The sequence below is a fragment of the Rhinatrema bivittatum genome, chromosome 3 (genome assembly GCF_901001135.1).
Source record: "Rhinatrema bivittatum chromosome 3, aRhiBiv1.1, whole genome shotgun sequence".
In the NCBI taxonomy this organism is placed as follows: Eukaryota; Metazoa; Chordata; class Amphibia; order Gymnophiona; family Rhinatrematidae; genus Rhinatrema; species Rhinatrema bivittatum.
The window spans coordinates 410,501,413-410,526,348 of NC_042617.1; the positions used below are offsets into that span (position 1 = coordinate 410,501,413).

Sequence of the window (24,936 nt, forward strand, 5' to 3'; positions counted from 1 at the left end):
CACATGCATTTGCATGTGATTAGTGCTATTAGACTCACTCCGTGTGAGACGCATGTTGAATAGGCGCTAATCCCCTTATTGCATTAGGGGATTCATTAGCGCCTATTCAGCCCGCGTCCGACTGCGAGTTATACAGTGTGCTCGGCTGAGCGCACTGTATTGCCTCGGCCCCAAAGCATGGAAAGAAGGCATTTTTCACAGCCTTGGTATAGTGGTAGCATCCCAGACTGTGAAAGGCACCTTATCTGGGGATTCTCAAATATCCCTTATTATAGAATGAACTCAGAACTTTTGGTGTTCATAACAAATCATGGGATACTATGAAATCAAGCTAGCACTATTACTATCCCATACACCCAGTAAGTACCTTGTGCTAGTCAATCACTTAAGTGCTATCCAGTTTTCCCACTTCCATTTAATACAATGTTAGTATTACTGTAACCTAAATAGTCAGTGTTTCCAAATCTTTTCATGCCAAAGGCATACCTATATTAAAAAATAAATCTTATGACATACCAGCCTTCATAAAACAGGCAGTGTGGACATAGAGAAGGTTCATATGGCCAAATGAAGAGCTACAGAAGCACTGAAAGCCTCACCAGTCTCTTTTTCAAATTTTAAAACAAAGGGAGAGATGAGATGAAGACACATGAACCTATTAAGATGTACCAGTTTCCACAGGAGAAGGGACAAGTCAGTGTGGAGCAAGCAAACAGCTCAGTTAGTTACCTTGGCTGCTACATGTGGCTACCAGAGCTCTTTCACTGCTGCTGCTCCCAACACTCACACTGAGACACATTCAGTGCTCAGTGCCCTCTCTCTCCCCCCATCTTACTCTGCCTGAGAATAAGACAGATGCTTGAATGAGGAGGTGCTGCATGCATTGTATGTGCTGCAGAAAGCAGGTCCCACATATTAATGCCCTACATGCTGCTTATTATCACACTCCAGCGCTCATGTTGAAGTTAGGAAGAATCGACATGCATGACTAAATATGTTCTCAGAAAAGAGGTCCTATCAGTTAAAGAACCACCTCTAGTGTCTTGTGTTGCTGCAAGGTGCTGAGAACAGAGCCCAGGTGCTGGCCTGGATCTGAACATGAAGCACTGGTGATATTTCCATGGCACATCTCATCAGACCTGAAGGCACAGTGGTCTGGAAACACTGGTCTAAAGGAAAGCTATCAATAGAGTATAGGATTTTAGTCAGAGTCTGCATAATTAAAAAGACCCTTGCATTCTGATGTTGTGTATGTGCCACCAAGATTAATGTGGTACCAAAATATATCCTGTAAAAGCAAATAAAAACATCCTAATAGAAAAAGAAAATTGAAAAAAGTAAGTTGAGAAAAAGGAAACCTCAAAAGTGTGTTATGTAGTCTTCTATAACCTTCACAAAATTATCAATTCCCCCAAAAACAACTTCATCCACAGGGTCAAGTTTTAAGGCTGGGGGTGTGAGGGTCTCCTCATGCTCTCAAAAACCATTCAGGTAGGGAGTTCCCCTGCCCCAGAAATCATTGCAGGGTAGGAGGTCCCTGCCAAGATCTTCCTATCAGTTTTGCTACATTTGACAGCTTGTGGGATTCTCCTGCAAGCCCCCACACTTACCCTGATGCCGCCAACATCCTTATTTGCTTTTATAGCCTGACTTAGAATTGTTCCATCACTTATGTAAATAAACAAATGCTAAATCACGCGTACAAGTTATCATGAGGTCGGCTCCTTGCCTCCCTCCCATACTCTATTGTATATAGTACTTTATCTTCGTTCTCCCTCTCTTTTTTCCTACTCCCACTTAAGGCATCCTTGTTATAATGTAACTTTATGCTCCTTTTAAATTGTCTCTTGTTGATTGGTTGGTTTATAGTTACTGCTTAGTTCGATGTAAACCGAGTTGATTTGATTTGTATCAAGAAAGTCGGTATATAAAAGCCTTTAATCAATAAATAAATAAATCCTGCTCTGCGCCACATGCCGCCAACCTTCTTGTGCATGGTAGGACACAGTTGGAACCACCACCTCCAGCCCCTGCCTGGATGCATGTACACCTGACACTTCAACATTTAAAGGGCCCATGGCGGGAAAACGCAGAGGCGCCAAAAGATGACTACATTCTCCACAGCCCTATAAAAGGGGCCACCAGACATCCCTACCTTGCCTCAGCAACAGGTCCTCCTATCCAGTGTAATGCGTGTTGCTTCCTTCCAGCCTGTCTTGCCTCTTTCAGCCTGCCTTCCTCAACTCTCCAGCCTGTCCTGCCATATCCTTGTCTTCTCTTCGATTGACTACTGACACTGAATCCTTGTCTGGACACTGACTACCCTTACTGCCACCTGCAACTGACCCCTCACCTGGACATCTGCTTGCTGCCTGCCTCTGGACTACCACCTATCCTGTTCTCTGAGATTCTTGCCTAAGATCTGCCTGCCCCCTGCAGGGAAAGGGGCTGGTAAAGGCGACACCCTAGACTAGTCTCCGACCAGAGAATGTCCACCAGCTGTCAGTGAGGAACTATGGGGCTCGCCCCACAGGCTGCGTCAATCTCACCACAACAGCAAGGGTCCACTTCGCTTACAGATTGCTAAGACCATGGACCCAGCAGACCTTACCCGCTCCAGGCCATTCCAGGTGTGGCCCAATGTGTCCAATGGCAGTTAGGAGTCCTTGATTAAGTCACAGAGCTTCTTGAGAGACTTGCCATCCGCATGGATGCCCTGACGCCAGCACAGGACACCCTTCCAGTGGCTCCACCCTCAAGGCCGGTGCCATAACATTTGCCCTCACCAACCTACCACGGGGATCCCAAGGGGTGCCACATGCACTTCAAACTCCAATCGGCCTCGTTTCCTATCAACCAGACCAAGTTCACTTATATCCTCATGTTGCCGGGCAGTACAGCACTAGCCTGGGCATCTCCAATATGGGAGCAGGATGATCTTCTTCAAAGCCTTCCAGACTTCTTGTGACAATTCCAACTAGTCTTTGAGGAACTAGGCCGTGCTTCCTTCATGGCAGCAAAGCTTCTACGGGTTTGGCAAGGCTCACAGACTGTCGGGGAGTATGCCATTCAATTTTGTACCCTTACATCCGAACTCCAATCTGGAGAGGACAGTCTCACAGCCATTTTTTGGCAAGGCTTCTCCAGCAGGATCAAGGACGAGTTGGGCTGGATGTGATGTCCCCATGATCTTGGATACGCTAATCTCTTTGGCCAATCGCATTAACCGATGTTTCCAGAAGTATGCTCAGGAAACCAAGGCTATACGGCATGTGCCCCAACTGGTCTCTTGTTTTCAGAATTCTACACTGCCTCCAGCTACCCCTGAACCACAGGCTCCCAAAGAGCCAATGCAGCCGGGCCACACCAGGTTATCATCCAAAGAAAAACTCTGCAGGGGACAACTGGGCATATGCCTCTACTGTGCCAGTCAAGGACATCTGGCATCCCACTGGCCTGAGAAGTCGGGAAACTTCTGTGCTTAGGGTTGATTGGGGCAATACCCCTAGGCCAGACCCTCTCCTCCCTGCAATTGCTGGTTCCCATCTCTCTCTCTTCAGAATGCTGCCAGTTGTCCACAGTGGCTTTCTTTGATTCGGGAGCAGGTGGAAATTTTATCCATGAAGCCCTGGTTTGTTTACACCAGATTTCCACAATCCTTTTGTAATACCCTGTAGCCATTTTTTCTGTCTATGGGAACCATCTCCCTGGCCGTCTCACGGAGAAGACTGTACCTCTTACGCTTCAGATCGGTCTCCGTCATAAGGAGACCATATGCCTACATGTAAAACTTGGGCAGTGAACCCGGTTATCCTAAGCTTACCTTGGCTTCAACTACATCAGCCAATAATCAATTGGCAGTCCCTGGAACTCACCCATTGGGGTCCCTCCTGCGCTACCATCTGTCTCTCTACCATTCAGCCTCCATACGTCTTATCGGTGGCCGCTACCATGCCAGGGCTACTGCCCCAATACAAAGCTTATCAAGATGTTTTCTCAAAGCATTGAGCTGAGAACCTGCCCCTGTATCAGTCTTATGACTGTCCTATAGATCTACTACCAGACAAGATGCCTACCCAGAGAACAGTCTACCACCTATCAGTTCCACAGACAGAGGCTACGAGCCAATACATCAAAGAGAATCTGGACAGGGCTTTGTCCAGTCTTTGTCCTCCCTGGCAGGAGCAGGTTTCTTCTTCGTGGGCAAGGACAGCTCTCTCAGACCCTGCACTGACTACAGAGTCCTAAACATCATCACAAGGAAAAATTCAGTACCCATTACTTCTCATCTCTGAGCTATTCGGCTGCCTTCAAGGGGTGAAAAATTTCACTAAATTGGATCTGTGGGGAGCATGCAATCTCATACACATTCACTAAGATGACAAATGGAAAACTGCATTTAACACCAGAGTCGGGCACTATGAATATTTAGCAATGCCTTCTGGCCTGTGTAATGCTCCTGCGGTATTTCAGAACATGAACAAAATATTCAGATACCTCCTGTATTCCCTCATAGTGAAGTACCTCAATGATATTCTTATCTACTCTTAGTCTCTACACCAACACTGCACGCATGTTAAACAGGTGCTGCAGAGGTTATGGGATCATTGCCTCTATGCTAAGTTAGAAAAGTGTCTCTTTGAGCAAGACAACTTCCATTCTTGGGATTCATCATTTCTAGTACTGGGTTCCACATGGATCCCGAAAAACAGAAAGCCATCCTTGACTGGCCCCGGCTGATAAACCTTCAGGTATTACAGCATTTTCTATGCTTTGCTAACTATTACAGATATTGCATAGCCAGATTCTCGACTACTGCAGCTCCACTTACGACCCTAAACAAAAAGGGCATGAACAACAGGAGTTGGTCCACAAAAGCCATTGCCAGCTTCCAGGTCCGCAAGCAAGCATACTCTCAGAGACCCTGCTTATGGCGCTCAAACCCTGATTAACCCTTTGTTTTAGAGGTAGATGCCTGTATCCTTAGAGTAGGGGCTGTCTTCAGTCAACAAAGTGACAAAGGGTCTTCTCCTGCCCTGTTTCTTTGTCTCCAGGAAGTTCTCCCTGGCCGACAGGAATTACACAAGTGGGGACTGGGAGATCACGGAGGTAAAACTGGCACTGGAAGAATGGCGACACCTCTGAGCCAAGCATCAGATCACAACCTATATTGATCTCAAAAACCTGGAGTATCTACAACAAGCGCAGCAGCTTAATCCCAGACAGGCCAGCAACTAAGAACTACTGAGCTGATGCCCTTTCACATTCCTTCCAGACGGAAGATACCCCAGAGACTCCTTGACACATCATAGATCCTCCAAAGATCATTGTTGCTACTGCCACAGCGGTACCCCCTAGGAAGACGGTAGTCCCCAAGGAGCTTTACAAAAGTGTGTTGAAATGGGCTCATGACTCATGCTTAGCAGGACATCTAGGAATCACCTGCACTCTTGAACTTCCCCTGTGTCACTATTGTTGACTCCAAGTGAGATCTGATGTAAAAAGATATGTGGAAGCGTGCCCTGCTTGTGGGCAACATGAGACCACTTGTGCCTAATCTTGGGGGCTATTAGAGTCGATGCCAGCCCCCAAGGAACCATGGACCCCTTGTCCACTGATTTCATTACAGACCTCCCTCTCTGTCAGGTTCCACCATGATATAGGTCATGGTGAATAGTTTCTCCAAGATGGCACATTTTCATCCCTCTTCTGGGCTTGCTTTCGGCTCCTTAAATGGCCCATCTTTTCATACAACACGTCTTTCACCTTTATGGGCTACCCTCTCACATCCTCTCAGACTGAGGTGTCCAGTTTACAGCTAGATACTGGAGGGGGCTATGCAATAAATTTGGGAATACACTGGACCTTACTACAGCTTACCACACCCAAAGAAATAGACAAACAGAGGATTAACCAAGTCCTTAAGACTTTACTCAGACTGTATATCAATGACAGGTAAGATGATTGGGCTCTTCTCCTTCCCTGGGCCAAATTCTTTCATTACAACCATGTAAGCACTTTCACCGGCGCCACTTCATTCCAAGTGGTTTACATTAAACATCCCCAGATGCCACTTCCCCTCCCTCGGGTGGTAACCTGTCCGGCAACTCATCTTACTTCTCAGGAGCTCCATGATCTCTTGCAAAGGACCAATCAGTTGCTCACCCAGGCAGCAGCCCATTCCAAGAGGCAGGCAGACAAGAAATGCAGGCCCACTCTGCAGGTCAACCCAGGTGACTTGGTATGGTTAAATACACAGAATTTGTATCTTCAAATACCCTCTTGTCAGACTGGTACCTTGATTCATTGGTCCATTCCCGGTGCTGCAACAAGTGGACCTTGTGATTTACTGGATCAGGCTACCACCTACATTACATATACATGTCTTCCATAAGTCTTTCCTGAAACCACTGGTTTTCTCCTGGTCTTCTCGGCAACCACCAGGACTCATGTAAACAATCTCCAAAGAGGATACCAGTTATGAGAGACAAGAAATCTGGATGTCCACAGATGTCGAAACAAACTGGAGTATCTCATAGCATGAGAAAATTATGGACCTGAGGAGAACTCCTGCAAGCCTGCAACTAATCTTCAAGCTCTCCCATTGCTTAGAGAATTTCATCACTTTCCCTAAAAGCCAAAGCTCAGGATCTTGAGGAGGGGGGCTTGGGGATGGGGTGGGGGTACTGTTATGTTTGGTGGCTTGCAGGACACCCACACAAGCTGCCGCACTTTCCCCGACACTGCCAGCATCCTTCTTTGTGGCACATGCCGCCAACCTTCTTGTGCATGGCAGAATGCCGCTAGAACCATTGCTTCCAGCCCTTGCCTAAGTGCACGTGTGCTTGACACTTCATCAATTAAAGGGCTCGCAGTGGGAAAATGCTGTGGTGCCCACAGATGATATCCTTTGCAGTACTATAAAAGAGCTCAGTAGACATCCCTACTTTGCCTCAACATCAGGTCCTCCTACCCAGTGTAGCGTGTGTTGCTTCCTTTCAGCCTACCTTGCCTCATCCAGCCTGTCCTGCCCAATCCTTAACTTCTCTTCAGATTGACTACTGGAACAGACCCCTGCATGGACCTGACTACTCTGGATTGCTGCATGCCTCTGACTCCTTCCTTGGACACGGACTACTCTTATTACCATCTGCCATTGACCTCTCACCTGGGCATCAACCTTATTTGCTTGCTTCCTGCCTTTGACCCTTGCCTGGCCCTGGACTACCCATTCATTGAAAGACTCTCACCTAAATCCTGTTGGCCCCCAGAACCCAAGGGTTCAAACTATGGGGAAAGAGGCTGGTAAAGGTGAAGCCCTAGACCAGACTCCCACCAGATAATCTCCTCCAGCTGGCAGTGAGGACCTAAAGGTTTCACTCCATAGGTTGCATCAACCTCATCACAGCAGCAAGGGTCCACGTTGCTTACAAGTTTCTTGCATTTCTCCTGAGGGAGTATTTATTTATTTAAAAAGCATTTATTACACACCCTTCCTACGTTCATTTATTTAAAAAGCATTTATTACACACCGTTCCTACGTTGGCCCAGGGTACATTGTGAACATACATAGATAAGAAAAACAAGATCATATAACATTACATATTCTTGAATAAGGGAAAATAATCTATCATATGACAACAGATTAAAAAAAAAAGGTGTTAATTTCAACAAAACAGAAAAGCTAGTAGGGAGCCTAAAATAGGATATTGAGGATTTGCTGAGGTAAAGGGACGTCGGGGGTTATCCATTATCACTTAGGTTTGGGAATGCTTTTCTGAAGAGGAAAGTTTTTAGTGCTTTTTTAAAGAATATTCTTTCCTGAAGGCATCTTACTTCCTTTGGTAAGCTGTTCCATAGGAGAGGACCTGCAGAGAAGAAAGTATGCTCTCTGGTTTCATCAAGGGGGTGAGATTTGGAGATGGGACATCTAATAGCATTAGGTTTGCCAACCTTAGGGACCGTGAGGGAATGTGGATTTTTAGTATTGAGGAAATCCAGGGGGAGTGTAAGTTGTAAATAGTTGCGTGTATGATCATGGCGAGCTTGTATTGTATCCGGTATGGGACTGGGAGCCAGTGCAATGTTTCAAGGACAGGAGTGATGTGTTCATGAATGGGAGTGCCAGTTAAAAGTCTTGCTGCCGAGTTTTGTATAATCTGCAATGGACAGATAGAATATAGTGGGAGATCTAGTAGGAGACAGTTACAATAATCAATACCACAGAATAATAAAGATTGAAGGACAGACCGAAAATCAGAGTTTTCAAGAAGGGGCTTGAGGTGATGAAGCAGATGTAGCTTGTGAAAGGATGAGTTGGTAATGGTTTGTATATGGTTGCGCAGAGAGAGAGAGAGAGGAGTTGATGGTGACTCCCAAGTTATGTACCGACTGGGAGACAGTGATGGAATGAGTGTCAAATAAGAAACTGTTGGGTGTGTTTTCAATAGGAGAATGTGATAGGACAATGATTTCTGTTTTAGATATATTGAAAGCTAGTTTACTGCAGTGGAGCCATTTTTGGATGTTATGAGACAGTGGGTAAGGAACAATTCTATAATGGCCCATGTATCTTTCAGAGGAAAGAAGAATTGGATATCATCAGCATACATCTTATAGTGAACTCCAAGGCCAGCAAGGCTGTGGCATAATGGTGTTAAATAGATGTTAAATAAAGCAGCAGAGCGAGCAGTCCCTTGGGGTAACCCAGACTTCAAGGATGTCACGGACGAGGTAGAGGAATCAATATGCACTTGTTGGGTCCAATTGTTCAGATATAAAGAGAGAATGTTACTGTTCTGCTCACTAATTTATCAATACATACACCTTATCATATTGATTAAATATCTTTATTTCATAAATTCTATATTCACAATATTTTCACTGTATTCAAACCAACATACACACCTCATTCACACTAAAAATGTACTAGTACATATAAAAACACCACACTTGTTTCATACCCCAAATGTGCACATCCCATAAGTCCAAACGTGAATGCTGACTTCTTATTAACATTTTTTCTTTTTTTCTTTGTTTTCTTCAATGGTTCAGAGCTCAATAACCCATAATCAAAATTCCAACGATTCAAACATCTGAATTCACATAATGTTATTACTCCAACAGCCCAGTTCATAGAACGCAGTGATTTCAACAGCCCATATTTCAATGGATCCACTCAATTCCCATGGTGGAAAGTGAAATATAATTATTTCAAAAGAATTTATGTATATTACATTTTACAGATGATTCGGATGGTGCTTTAAAAATTGTAAGAATGTGAACCGGTTGTAAATCATTTGCAGCGGTTTCTGTCACACGAGATTGAGTGCATCTATGATAAAGGCAGTGGATACAAAGTTGCACATACAGCGGTGTGGCAGTGGAAATTGAACATTTAACAAACAGTTCAGACTGAGAATGAAAATGGCGGTAGTTTGTAAACATGGGATGCAAGGCTCTGGTCTGTGACATTGAATGATAGCCCGTACAAAAGCGACTCTGGACATAGCGATTGGAAATATGTTGATATTCTTGTGAAGTGCTCCTGATGCAGGCGGGACGCCGCCGAAACGCCATGGCGTGGGCTTTTGAAATAATTATATTTCACTTTCCACCATGGGAATTGAGTGGACCCACTGAAATATGGGCTGTTGAAATCACTGCGTTCTATGAACTGGGCTGTTGGAGTAATAACATTATGTGAATTCAGATGTTTGAATGTTTGGAATTTTGATTATGGGTTATTGAGCTCTGAACCATTGAAGAAAACAAAGAAAAAAAGAAAAAACGTTAATAAGAAGTCAGCATTCACGTTTGGACTTATGGGATGTGCACATTTGGGGTATGAAACAAGTGTGGTGTTTTTATATGTACTAGTACATTTTTAGTGTGAATGAGGTGTGTATGTTGGTTTGAATACAGTGAAAATATTGTGAATATAGAATTTATGAAATAAAGATATTTAATCAATATAAGGTGTATGTATTGATAAATTAGTGAGCAGAACAGTAACATTCTCTTGTGATTTTTGAAAAATAAGTATTACTGGACAAGGGATTTTCGGTTTTGGTATTGTTTGTACAGATATAAAGAGAACCAGGACAGTACAGATCCAGTTATACCAAGGGAGCGCAATCTAGAAAGTAAGATGCAATGGTTCACTGTGTCAAATGTTGAGGAGATATCAAAGAGACATAGAAGGAAAGCTGTAACCTGGTCGAAATCCCGTTTCACCATGTTCAAAGCCTGAAAGTAACTGCAGTTCAGTGCTATGATGTTTTCTAAATGCAAACTGATATTAATTAAGAATATTATTAGAATCAATAAAGTTACACAATTTGTGAAGAACTGCTTTTCTATGCTTTTAGCCATGAATGAGAGAGAAGAGATCAGGCGATAGTTGGAGATAAGATTTGGGTGAGCTTATGCTTTTTGATTGTCGGCCGGACTGAGGCTTGTTTTGGTAAGTCGGGAACGACACCAAGTTGTAGGGAAGAATTAATAAAGTTAATGGTAAAAGGAGCGATGTCAAGTTTAATCAGTTTGAGAAGTGGTGAAAAAAGTGCGAAAAGCAAATATAAAAACCTAGATAAATAAATAAATAAATAATGTTGTGTGACATGGGTTAAGGGGATTAAATGATGGTTTCATCTTATTGATCATCTCGGTGGTATCAGATGTTGAGATTTTATTGAAGCGTTCCCAGAGGAAAGGATTATTTTTCTGGTGGCTGAAGGGGATTGGTAAGTATTGCTTGCTAGATAATATTCGGGTCTATCCTGTAAAGTGCGGCCGCGTTTACCCTGCTCCTAAGCCGCTTTTTACTCACTTTCCGGCCGCGTTAGCCTTTCCTGCGATCCCGAATCCCCTTTAACGTACTCCTACCGCGTCCTAAATTCCCCAGGCAACCCCTTCCGCACGCGGTATGTATATTGCATGCAAACGAGCGAATTAGCTATTCCCTAGCATCCCGTATCCCGCGCCCCGACTATCGCTAGTTTTCCCTGCCGTTTTGTCGCGCGTTTAACCTGCAAACTTACCGCCTACCCTGACCCCTGCGGTAGAGGCAGGGGTAAGGGTAGGTGGCAAGCTTTCCCCCAGCCCCCGCTCACCTGCCCCTGCCGCGATCATGGGTGCCGGTCTCCGTGGCAGCCCCAGTCCTCTCCCCTGCTCCCGAAGCCAAAAAAAAAAAGCGAAAAAAACGTTGCAGCCCCCCTCCGATGTCCGGACTGGGGCTGCCACGGAGACTGCAACGGCGAAGCAAAAAAAAACGGCGAAGCAACGGCGAAGCAAAAAAAAAAACCAAAAGCAATTTTGGTTTTTTTTTTTTCCAAAAGCGACAATTTTGGTTTTTTTCCAAAAGCGACTTACTTTTGGGATCTGTCAAGATCCCAAAAGTAAGTCGCTTTTGGACGCCTGCACAACTTACTTTTTTGCAGCCATCAGCAGGAACACGATCGTAGCTCCTCCCGACGAAGACGAAGATGGCCGCCTGCACGGGGGAAAGCGTGCAATTGGCCGCTGAAGACGTGACGTCACGACGTTTGGCGTCACGGGATGTGACGCCACGTCTTGAGCGGCCAATTGTACGCTTTCCCCCGTGCAGGCGGCCATCTTCGTCTTCGTCGGGAGGAGCTACGATCGTGTTCCTGCTGATGGCTGCAAAAGTAAGTTGTGCAGGCGTCCAAAAGCGACTTACTTTTGGGATCTTGACAGATCCCAAAAGTAAGTCGCTTTTGGAAAAAAACCAAAATTGTCGCTTTTGGAAAAAAAAAACCCAAAATTGCTTTTGGTTTTTTTTTGCTTTGCCGTTGCAGACTCCGTTGCAGTCAGTGTCTCCCCTCCTCCTGGAGCAAGGCTGCTTTTCGCGCCCTGCTCCGGGAGTAGGGGAGACACTGACAGCGGCGAAGCAAAAAAAAAAAAAGCGAAAAAACCTAAAGCAAGAAGTAAGTCGCTTCGCCGCTTCCCTCCTCCCGGAGCAAGGCTGCTTTTCGCGCCCTGCTCCGGGAGGAGGGAAGAGTGAAGCGGCGAAGCGACTTACTTTTTGCTTTTGGTTTTTTCGCTTTTTTTTTTGCTTCGCCGCTGTCATCTCTTCTCCCCTCCTCCCTGGTATCTGTCATTTCAAATGACATTTGAAATGACAGATACCAGCGTGGCGTGAAGCCTTAGGCCCGCGCATCCAGGATACTGTATAGGCGCTCTATCCAGTAAAATGGGTTGCGCGGGCCTAAGGCTTCACGGACGCGGTTTACATTTAAATAAAATTCGTGTTCAGGATCGAGCGGTAGGTGAGCTGCACTGTGCGTGCGGCAACTGCGGGTGCCGCAGGCACTAACACAGCTCTTCCTACCGCTCGGTACTGGATAGACCTGATTGGGATTTAAAACATTTGGGGAGAGCTGAAATTTTGGGGTAAACTAATTTTTAGTGTGTACACTCTGATTAAAAGCTGGGAAAGTTAGGTAATTTCTTTTAGCGTCTTTCTTTCCCTCACATCCACCCCTAAAGCTCATTTGATGTATAAACTCTCATGATATATAAAAGAACAAAAAACATTTTCACATAAAAAAATCAGGAATGTATCTAAAACAAAGCAGTGATCTAGCCCTAATCAGTTAGATTAATTGTCCCCTTGCAGGTCATTGCGGGTCATTGCCAAATTCACATTAAATACACAAAGTTAAAGGACTCTGATTTCCACATCTCTACTCCCAAACCAACCTAAATAAATGAACTCAACAATGTTAAAATGTGGACAGCAGTCCAACTGCGAGATTGGGGCCTTCAGTCTTTTGCACTAAGTGTCACATGTTTGATAATTATCAACCAGTTGATGACAACTTGTATGTGTGCGCCCGGTGCAAAGAGGTCCTGGCTCTCAGAAAACAAGTCTGATCTCTGCAGGCTAGAGTGGCAGACATGGAGGAGCTGAGACAGCGGTAAACAGAGGAGAACTTTAGGGACATAGTAACAAAGTACCAACTCCAGTCCGGCAGCCCTAGTGCTGCTTTGGAGGAGCAATGTCCCCTGATTGGACAGCATCACCCTAGTGTAGCAGGAAGTGATCCTGGATCAAGGACCTGCTCTCCAGCAACACGAGATATGCTCTACCTTGACAATTACAATGACAATGTTGGAAAGTACAAAAAATGAGTAACCAATGTATCATCCAAAAAGTGCTTGCAATAAATCAGAAAACAAATAGGTGATGTGTTCCTCCTGGGTAAGGTGTAAATTGCCCCAAGGCCCTTGTTTCACCAAACGCGGCTTCCTCAGGGGGCAACCCCTAGTATAAAGAACACCCGATGGTATATGGGCTAAAACACCCATTGATTTGTTAATTACAGTTGAATTGGCTCATATATTAGACTGGTGTAGAAGTTTCAAACATAATGTGAGTAGAAAGGTCACTCAACATCAAGTGGCCAATTAGTGTGCAGAGAAAACAGAAACAGATTTAACTCAACACGCTGAAGGAATGTGATAGTCAGACAAGGAGAAATGCGCATCTCAATAAGAATCCACTGTGTCTGAAAAAGTGGGCAGACCCATCTTCAGACTGCCTCGCAGTAATGATAATGATTGAAAATGTATTTACTGTGGCTAAGACTTCCTCCCGCTGTGCATTCTCACCAGCTAACAATTACAAAGTATCCTTTCTTGTGGACTGAGATTAAACTGTATTCCCTTTTAAATGAAGGAATCTATCCATGTGACTCATTTGCAATTCATAAACTATTTTTCTTGAAGTCCAGCTCTATTGCAAGAACATAAGAACATGCCATACTGGGTCAGAGCAAGGGTCCATCAAGCCCAGCATCCTGTTTCCAACAGTGGCCAATCCAGGCCATAAGAACCTGGCAAGTACCCAAAAACTAAGTCTATTCCATGTTACCGTTGCTAATAATAGCAGTGGCTATTTTCTAAGTCAACTTAATTAATAGCAGGTAATGGACTTCTCCTCCAAGAACTTATCCAGTCCTTTTTTAAACACAGCTATACTAATTGCACTAACCACATCCTCTGGCAACAAATTCCAGAATTTAATTGTGTGTTGAGTGAAGAAGAACTTTCTCCGATTAGTTTTAAATGTGCCGCATGCTAACTTCATGGAGTGCCCCCCTAGTCTTTCTATTATCGGAAAGATTAAATAATCGATTCACATCTACCCATTCTAGACCTCTCATGATTTTAAACATCTCTATCATATCCCGCTTCGGCCGTCTCTTCTCCAAGCTGAAAAGTCTAACCTCTTTAGTCTTTCCTCATAGGGGAGCTGTTCCATTCCACTTATCATTTTGGTCACCCTTTTCTGTACCTTCTCCATCGCAATTATATCTTTTTTGAGATGCGACCAGAATTGCACACAGTTAAAATTTGTAACCTATCATTAAAATCATCCATTGTACCTGAAGAATGGAGGGTGGCCAATGTAACCCCAATATTTAAAAAAGGCTCCAGGGGCAATCCGGGTAACTATAGACCAGTGAGCCTGACTTCAGTGCCGGGAAAAATAGTGGAAACTATTCTCAAGATCAAAATCGTAGAGCATATAGAAAGACATGGTTTAATGGAACACAGTCAACATGGATTTACCCAAGGGAAGTCTTGCCTAACAAATCTGCTTCATTTTTTTGAAGGGGTTAATAAACATGTGGATAAAGGTGAACCGATAGATGTAGTGTATTTGGATTTTCAGAAGGCGTTTGTCAAAGTCCCTCATGAGAGGCTTCTAAGAAAACTAGAAAGTCATGGGATAGGAGGCGATGTCCTTTCATGGATTACAAACTGGTTAAAAGACAGGAAACAGAGAGAAGGATTAAATGGTCAATTTTCTCAGTGGAAAATGGTAAATAGTGGAGTGCCTCAGGGATCTGTACTTGGACCAGTGCTTTTCAATATATTTATAAATGATCTGGAAAGGAATACGATGAGTGAGGTTATCAAATTTGCGGATGATACAAAATTATTCAGAGTAGTTAAATCACAAGCAGATTGTGATACATTACAGGAGGACCTTGCAAGACTGGAAGATTGGGCATCCAAATGGCAGATGAAATTTAATGTGGACAAGTGCAAGATCTTGCATATAGGGAAAAATAACCCTTGCTGTAGTTACACGATGTTAGGTTCCATACCCAGGAAAAAGATCTAGGCATCTCAGTGTGCTGTGGCAGTCAATAAAGCAAACAGAATGTTAGGAATTATTAGGAACGGAAAATGTCAAAATGCCTCTATATCGCTCCATGGTGAGACCGCACTTGAATACTGTGTATAATTCTGGTCGCCACATCGCAAAAAAGATATAGTTGCGATGGAGAAGGTACAGAGAAGGGCAACCAAAATGATAAAGGGGATGGAACAGCTTCCCTATGAGGAAAGACTGAAGAGATTAGGGCTGTTCAGCTTGGAGAAGAGACAGCTGAGGGGGGATATGATAGAGGTCTTTAAGATCATGAGAGGTCTTGAACTAGTATATGTGAATTGGCTATTTACACTTTCAAATAATAGGACTAGGGGGCATCCCATAAAGTTAGTAAGTAGCACATTTAAGACTAATTGGAGAAAATTCTTTTTCACTCAATGCACAATAAAGCTCTGGAATTTGTTGCCAGAGGATGTGGTTAATGCAGTTAGTGTAGCTGGGTTCAAGAGGGGTTTGGATAAGTTCTTGGAGGAGAAGTCCATTAAGTGCTGTTAATCAAGTTTACTTAGGGAATAGCCACTGCTATTAATTGCATCAGTAGCATGTGATTTTCTTGGTGTTTGGGTACTTGCCAGGTTCTTGTGGCCTGGTTTGGCCTCTGTTGGAAACAGGATGCTGGGCTTGATGGACCCTTGGTCTGACCCAGCATGGCAATGTCTTATGTTCTTAAATACTCTTTGTGCATAAGAAGCGGAGAAAGGGGCTTAAGGAGCTCTAGCCACCAAGAAAGGGGTCAGCAAATCCTCCTGTGGGTCCTGCAATAAGTCCTGAGGGCCCTCAAGTCTGAGAACAGAAGGCGAAAGTGGAGAGGAAAAATCCCCTCCCCCAGCTGCCTGCATTACCGTGGCAGACACTGCATCTAAAATGGCCACAATTCCCGCGCTCAGCGGGAACGGGGCAGGCCGACTCGTATGGGCACCCGACACTGTGGTAGAAGCGTCGGTAGCACGGGATTCTAACTCCCGATTTTCCTGCTACCCTGGAGGTGCCTTCCCTGCCGGGGAGGCACACTGAGCACATGCTGTCGCAGGAGAGATGCACTGCTGACTCCCCGTGGGCAGCACATCGTAATGACCGCTGCATCTTCTTCGGGCCCGGAGAACACCATCTCGCTTCTAAGAAAAAAATTGCCTGGGACACCAGGAAGGGTGAGCGGGAAAGCCAATTGCTAAATAAAAAGGCAAGATGTCTGCTTCTTTTCTTTTTTTTCAATTAACAGACTGCAGAGGCATGGAACATCTCTGAAGTAAAAAGGGGGAGGGACCGGACCACCAGTATTCACCCCAGCCAGGCCACGTCTCCCGAGCACCACAGGCTACCGGGCCTCCAACCCCTAGCTCACCCTACAACCGGGGGAGGGGGGGGGATGTTTTTCCCAGAACCTGCCTACCCCCTGGGAGGAATAGCACCATTGATTTCCCCTTCTTCCTATTTTTTTTTTTTTTTTTTACAAAACTTGCTTGATCTAAAATCTATTGACAATAGAAGGAACCCCTAAATTTGAGAATCCCCCCTTTTTAAATCTTTTTTTTTTAAGCTATAAGAGGACTACAGGTTCTCCCATCTTCATCTGCTGGAGACAGAGAAATACTGACGGGACACAGGCGGCACACAGTGTTAAGAGGGGGTGCCCTTCAAGGTTTTCTCTGTCTCCATCTGCTGGAAGGGAGGCACAACCCATAGTCTGGACTGATCCAGGTACGTACAGGGAACTTTATTATTTTTCTATTTTCCTCATTTTATCAGTTTCCCTTTTGAAAATTTAGTGTTAGAGCTGTAAATTTACATATTGTCCCCCTTCCAGTCATTAGTTCAAATTTGATCATGTTATGATCACTATTGCCAAGTGTCCCCACCACTGTTACTTCTCTCACCAAATCCTGCATTCCACTAAGAATTAAATCTAAAATAGTTCCCTCTCTCATTGGTTCTCGTTTATTCCATCCAGGAATTTTCTCTCTCTAGCATGTCCTGATGTTACATTTACTCAGTCAATATTGGGGAAATTGAAATCTCCCATTATTACTGCACTGCCAAATTGGTTAGCCTCCCTGATCTCTCTGAGCATTTCATCATCTGTCTGATCATTTTGGCCAGGTGAATGATAGTATACACCTATCACTATACTCTTACCCAACACACATGGGATTTCTCCCATATATATTCTACTGAGCTTTTAGTCTCTTGTATGATCTTTATCCTGTTGGACTCTATACCCTCCTGGACATAAAGTGCTACACCCCCACTAAGTTGATCCTCCATATCATTGTAGTATAATTTGTACCCTGCTATAGCACTGTTCCCTTGGTTATCCTCCTTCCACCAGGTCTCTGAGAAGCAAATTATGTCAATCTCATCATTTGCTGCTATGCACTCTAACTCTCCCATCTTATTTCTTAGACTTCTGGCATTGGCATACAGACATTTCAAAGTGCATTTTTTGTTTGTATTAACAACCTTCTTTTCAGTTGATAGGGATAATTTAGAATCCTTTAGCTCAGGTGATTCTTTACTTATAAGCACATGGACTACTTTTGCATTTATTGGAACCTCTCTGTTGGGATGCCCTAATTCTCCTGTTTCATTAGTATCCTTCAAAGATACATTCCTCTGAACCATGCACTGCTGAGTGACTGGTGGCTTTCCCCCTTCTTTTATTAATGCTGGGCTGGAGATTTATTTTTTTTTATACCAAGACTTAACTTCCTAGAATAATAACCAGAGGCAATGGCTCTAGTGCTGAATCACACTGTGTATGGATTCAAATCTGAGGTGGGAGAAGTATTCTTTGGTTACAGAGATGTCACTGTGAATATTTTAATCAGCTGCATCACCCTGCTGGGTCAAAATCAGAGGAAAAGCTTTTTAATCAGAAAAGCCTTAGTGTCATCATGGAAACAATATTTTTTGCTGGTTTCAATCTTTGGGCCCAATTCACTAAGGGGCGGATTTTTAAAGGGTTACGATCGCTGAGCCTATTTTGCATAAGCCCGGCGACGCGCGCAAAGCCCCGCGACGCGCGTATGTCCCGGGGCTTTGTGAAAGGGGTGGAAAGGGGGCGGGGCGCCGGTCCGGGGGCAGGGCAGGGGCGGGACTGAGGCCTCCGGCACAGCAGCCATGCCAAGGGATCGCGCGCAGGCATAACTTACAAAATAAAGGTGGGAGGGGGATTTAGGTAGGGCTGGGGGGTGGGTTAGATAGGGGAAGCGAGGAGAATCCAGAGCGGCCCTATCTAACCCTCGGTTAGATAGGGCCGCTCTGGAATCCCTCCGATTTCAGAGCGGCCTCGGAGGGAACGGGGAAAGCCATCGGGGCTCCCCTAGGGCTCGGCGCGCGCAAGGTGCACCAGTGTGCAACCCCTTGCTCGCGCCGACCCCGGATTTTATAACATGCGCGCATGTTATAAAATCGGGCGTACATTTGTGTGCGCCGGGGAGCGTGCACACAAATGTAGACCGCACGCGTAGGTTTTAAAATCTGCCCCAAGCGCATATTTAAACTCTGGAATTCATTGCCAGGGAATGTGGTTTCAGCAGTTAGTGTTACGAGGTTTAAAACGGTTTGCATAAGTTCCTAGATGTTAAATCCCTAAACTATTATGGTAATTAATAAGCAATAGCAGATTGTGATCTAATGTTTGGGTACTTGCCAGGTACCTGTGACTTGGATTGGCCTCTGTTGGAAACAGGATACTGGGCTTGATGGACCCTTGGTCTGACCAAATATGGTATTTCTTATGTTCTTATCTACTATGGCATTTCCCCATTTTTGTCTATGGAAAAAACCATTAGTGAATCAGGTACTTTGTTTGGGACCCATAAAGGCAATTCTTTATTCTTCCTCAATCCTCTGCTTTTTGGTGAGTGCTTCAATACTTTCCTTTGCTGCTTGGACTTCATTTCCAAGCTCAGTTGGCAATGGGGATTTTCTACCCTTTACCTATAGCATACAATAGAGAAAGCAGCTCATTTTGCAGCATGTAATTTTGAGAAGGGAGGAGACTGCCACAATGTATCACCTTATCTAGAAAGTTATTGGTTTTAGCTGATTATACTAGGCCATTGCAATACTTGCATCCTGCTAAGAAGAAAACCTTCAAAGTAAAACCATGTGTGAACTTAAACTACAAGGAAAGCAGCTCCTTAGATATATCACCTGAAAAGTTCAGTATATAAAGAAAAGATAACTTTCTCTACCACAGAAAAGGCAAGAAGGAAAACAGTCAGATGTTGAACAACGATCAATTAATCTCTGCCCAGTTAAGGCAAACAAACGCTACCATACTTCTATTCATACATTAAATCACACTTACTGACCTGAAATGAGATGTTAGATCTATATGGGAAACCAATATATGGTGGCAGGTGGCACAGTACACTTGATATGAGACTTCTTTGCAGAGCGATATCAAAACCTTCTTTGCATATGATGGAAAAGGCAGAGGAAATGAGGTTCTTTTTTCACCTAGAATATAAAATCAAATAAAACAAGGGTATGATATAGAAAAAAGCTGCAGTTGAAACGAAATCCAGAACACCTGTATGGTACCTGTACACATTTTCTTTACATTCCTAATGTCTCAGCTTTTGTACAGCAATAAGTTAAGATTTTATATTTCTAGTGCATGAAAAACACTTGTGTTTTTGGTTTGTCTAGCTGTCTGACAAATGGCATTACAGGTGGACAAATCAAAAGCATAAGGGGTGGGGCTCCCTAACAGGCTTCAGCTGTTTGCATTACCCAAGCAGGAGGGTGGGAGTAAGAAAAACTGCTGCAAACTACTGCTGCCATGGCCACAGCCATGATCTCTGTCACTGAGAAGAAGAAGAGTGAGTGAATGCATGAATGAGAAAGAAAGAGAGAGAGGGGTTGACATGGGAGAGGATCCTCATCTTTGATTCCAAATTCCCCCCTCCATGTTTAAAGATCCTCTTCTCTCCTGATCACAGATCCGCTTTTCTTTTCCTCCATCCATCCCATGGTGCTGTCTTCTCCCCCATCCCCCCATCACTCATAACAATGCAGCTCTTAAGTAGCCATGCAATTCTAGACTTATTTTGGCTTGGCCTACAGTGCATTCAGAAAGTCTGTGAATGTCCTTGAGTGGCCCAGCCAGAGCCTGGACTTTCAAACATCTCTGGAGAGAGCTGAAAATAGCTGTGCATCGACACTCCCCATCCAACCTGAAAAAGTTTGAGAGGATCAGCAGAGAATGGGAGAAAATCCCAAAACCAGGAGTGCCAAGATTGTAGTGTCATACCCAAGAAAACTTGAGGCCTCAACAAAGTACTGAGTAAAGGAGCTGAATATTTATGTAAATTGTTATTTTTAATTGATTTGCACAAATTTCTACAAACCTGATTTTGGTTTGTTATGGGGTATTGTGTGTAGATTGAGGAGAGAAAAAAATGCATAGTATCCATTTTAGAATAAGGCTGTAATGTAACAAAATGTGGAAAAAGTGAAGGGGCCTGAATACTTTCTGAATGCACGATACCTTTTTAGTGCATGTTAACCTTTGCTAATCCATTGTTACTCAGCTCTTAGGAACTGTTGCAATGGATATCAGTGGATGCCAGATGCCAAACAGAACTATCCTAAAATCATGGTACCACCAGTGTACAGCTAATTACAAACGAGGAAAGGATAAATATTTACAAACTACCACCATACAACTTAATAGTAAAAAGACTAAATGGCAGTGAAATTTGTTAAACAGTTTAAACACTTATCCTAAATGTCTAATTCATACTAAATGGGATTAGTCAAAAACCACTATACATTTTCAAGCTTTACTAGGCACACAGAACCCAAAATCTCAAGGCAGTCATCGATTTCCCCTCTACCAAAGAAGAGTGCCCTATTTTTTTTTATTTTTTATTTATACCAATTTGTAATAATTACAAGAACATTTCTTGAATGGAAAAAATACAAGAGATTTGATTTATACAATATAAATAACAAATAAACATTAAATCAAAAAATCATGTCAATTTCAATCTCTCTATTTTAAAGTCCTTAAAAGGATGGGGATGGATCCTTCACAACCTTAAGAAAGAAAAAGAATATTTTTTCATTTCAGGAAATAGACAGACATATAACAACGATTCTTCTCCATGTTATGAGAGATCAGGGGAATCTATACAGGGTGCTGCAGGAGTTATGGGGGATTTCCCCACTAGGAACTGAGTTAACTGGGGCGGTTCAAAGAAAACATAAGTATTCTGTAAATATTTAACCATGCACTTGCATGGAAATTTGAGGAAATATTTCCCCCCCAACTAACAAGACCTGAGGTCTCAGCAAGAGGAATACTTTTCTCATCTTCTGGGTCTCACGAGAGATATCTGGGAAAGCTCTTGTAATACATCCCATAAATCTCTCATTCCTATATTTCAAACATAATTTTAATAGCCATTCTCTGTCAAGTCTCTAGTGCCATAGTCACTATTTATTTATTTATTTAAGGGACTTTTATACCGATATTAGTCGAAACATCATATTGGTTTACATCGAAACTAAAGGAATGAAATTACAATAAACAGGGGAGGGGGAAAGGGGGGTACAACGAACCAAAAGGATAGCAAAGAAAGCGCAGGAACAAATCAAACAGGTGAACTTGAGAGCCTAAATGACAAAGGAGAGCAGGTATTGCTAATTCAGAATCTGATGCTTCCAAAATTGCCGAAAATCAAGAGACTGCTCCCGAACTGGTCTTAATGGTTCCATGTCTCCTTCTTGGTCAGTGGCTACTCTTCTGGACTTAGATATATAATATATCTTTGTTATCGGTGGTATCATTGTCTCTGAAACCTTGAGTATCTCTATTAGATACTTCTTAAAAACCTCTCTCGGGAATCTTAATGGTATCTGAGGAAAGTTTATAAACCTCATATTCTTGCTTTTTACCATGTTCTCAAGGTTTTCTAATTTCAACGCTGTATTATTTTTATCTTTCATCATCATTACTTGCGACTGTTGAATCATTTTAATTTCAGTCCAGATAGAGGAAACCTGCTGCTCCAATTCCACATTTGTATTAGCAATAACTTCTATTTTTTCACATTTCGTCTACTTTGCTCCATAGCTGGAGTTAATTGCTGTAATATGGACAGTCTCATTTCATTTATGGCTTCCCACAGCGTCTCAAATGAGAAAACTTGCGGTCTTTCCATTGCTGACTTTTCTTTAGTGGGGATTCCTTCAACCGCAACTGCAGCTTCTTCCCTTGATTCTCCTGCCTCCATACCGGTTTGCCCTAGTGTTTTCCTCGGGCTTGAAGTTGCCACCAACACTCCTCCCAACCCCGCAGGGCTGAACTCCTCCACACTTCGGTCTAAGAGTTCCTCCCGCGGTTGTGGAACTGTTCTTGTGGCAGCTGGATTAACCGGAGGGGTCCTCTCTATGGGATTCAATGGTGATAGTGAGCCTGGGAGAGAGGGGAGCTCATATTCCCCTCCACCTCTCTCCAGCGGCTACGGTCCCGTTCCTCTTCCGTTGCGCATTACATGTGCGTCCATCGGGGCCGGTCAGATGAGTTGCCGAAGTTGCCGCGGGGTACAGGGTCCTTTGCTTTCTCTTCCTCCCCATAAGGTAAAAAACGCCACAAGAAACTAAAACAAACTGTACTCAGCCGAGAACGCTCACGCTTTGCTAAAATGTCTGGCAGCCATCTTGGTTCTACCCCCGAGTGCCCTTATTTAAGCACTTAGAAACTTTGCCATATGGCTTGATGTAGACATGTTACATGATTGACCATACAGAGATGATTTTCAAAAATACTGAAAAACTTATGATATAATACCAGATTAACAATGGTTTCTTAATAAAATATTTAGGATATAGTCTAATCTTCATAAGAACATAAGAAAATGCCATACTGGGTCAGACCAAGGGTCCATCAAGCCCAGCATCCTGTTTCCAACAGTGGCCAATCCAGGCCATAAGAACCTGGCAAGTACCCAAAAACTAAGTCATTCCATGTAACCATTGCTAATGGCAGTGGCTATTCTCTAAGTGAACTTAATAGCAGGTAATGGACTTCTCCTCCAAGAACCTATCCAATCCTGTTTTAAACACAGCTATACTAACTGCACTAACCACATCCTCTGGTAACAAATTCCAGAGTTTAATTGTGCGTTGAGTAAAAAAGAACTTTCTCCGATTAGTTTTAAATGTGCCCCATGCTAACTTCTTGGAGTGCCCCCTAGTCTTTCTACTATCCGAAAGAGTAAATAACCGATTCACATCTACCCGTTCTAGACCTCTCATGACCTCTTCAGATGCTTGCCTCAGCCTGTCAAATTTTAGGGACAGATATTCAAAAGAAGTTAGCTCCTAAATTTAGGCATCAATGTTAGATACCTAAATGTGACTCCTATTTTCAGTCAAACTTGGGGCCTAAGTTTTCAGCTGAAAATTTACACAGGTCCCTAAAACTTAGGTTCTTAAATTTAGGTCTGCTATTCATTTGCCTAGATTTAGGCTCCAAAGTTAGGTGTTTAGCTATGAAAATCAGTGCTAAGCTCCTAACTTTGTTTCTCTGCCCTAACCAGCACTCCTGTTGCCATCTAAATTTAAGCACTCAGCCCTAGTAAATTTTCAAAATAGCTAATTTAGGTTTCTATCTTTAAAAATTAGGAGACCAAACCCTTTGAAAATTGACCCCTTAATGTACAAATATAAATACAACTTATCTGGCTGCCAATAACTACTCAATTTTCTTATCCTCTCAAAATTCACCTGGAGCTGATCTCTTCTCTATAATATTAAAGCATGTTGAACTATTTTGAAGAGAACCTTTCTTTAATTCAGTTGTTAATCCTGTAATGAGCAAGTAAGGTAATAGGCGAGGGTCCAACCATCAAAAATGAAAGACCAGGGAGACCGGTGACGTCACCTGCTAAGATGGCCGCTTAAGACCTCGGCTCCCCTCTCCTCCACCGGTTATCCACCCCCATCGGCGCCTAGCTAGAGCGGCGAACTCTGAATTTGGGTGTATCGGGGTCCCTGCACATCATTCATGGCCACTCCACGGAAAAAGCCCGATTTAAATCGCTTCTCCTTTGCGGCGGCGAGCACAGTGGCAGCACTCGAGGAAGCAGGCAAGATGGCGACGATTCCGGAGCCGGAGGGGGAGGCGGAGACGGCGATCGCACCCGCGGATGCGGAGATCCCTAACCGGGGAGAATTTCGCGCCTGGTTTCAAGAATTGCGGGGGGACATGGCCCGCTTCCGTCAGGAGCTTGGAGATATGCTAGAGAGCACAAAAACAGATGTCCGTGAACTGGAAAGGAGAGCGGCCGAAAATGAGCAGGGCCTGCAGGACACGCAAGCAGAGCTGGACTCGGTCCGGGAGGAGCTGGGACAGCTTCGGGACGCCCACGAGGAGCTCCATTCCCATGTTGAAGATCTAGAAAACAGAACCAGGTGAGTAAATCTCAGATTCCGTGGGGTGCCAGAAGGGGACGCCTTTAAAGATTGCACACAAGTGGTGCAGGACATTTGTGCTTATTTGTTGGATCCAGAGGGTATCCAGGAGAAGCCGCGGGAAGTGGTGTTAGAGAGAGCACATAGAGCTTTTGGTAACCCGAGGAACAAGCAGACGAAGGACATAATAGCCTGCTTTCATAGCTTTCTTGTTAAGGAAGCGGTAGCACGAGCAGCGCGAGCCCAGGGTTCTATAACTTGGAAAGACTGTAAAATTGAGGTGTTCCAAGACCTGGCAA

General features: G+C 43.8%; 1 protein-coding gene across 1 annotated transcript in view; it reads right to left on the minus strand.

Moving 5' to 3' along the window:
* ZNF451 (zinc finger protein 451) overlaps positions 1–24,936 on the minus strand; it is a 347,114-nt gene that overhangs the window by 194,044 nt on the left and 128,134 nt on the right. The window contains 1 exon segment of the mRNA XM_029595684.1: positions 19,525–19,672. Coding sequence (XP_029451544.1) covers positions 19,525–19,672 — 148 coding nt within the window.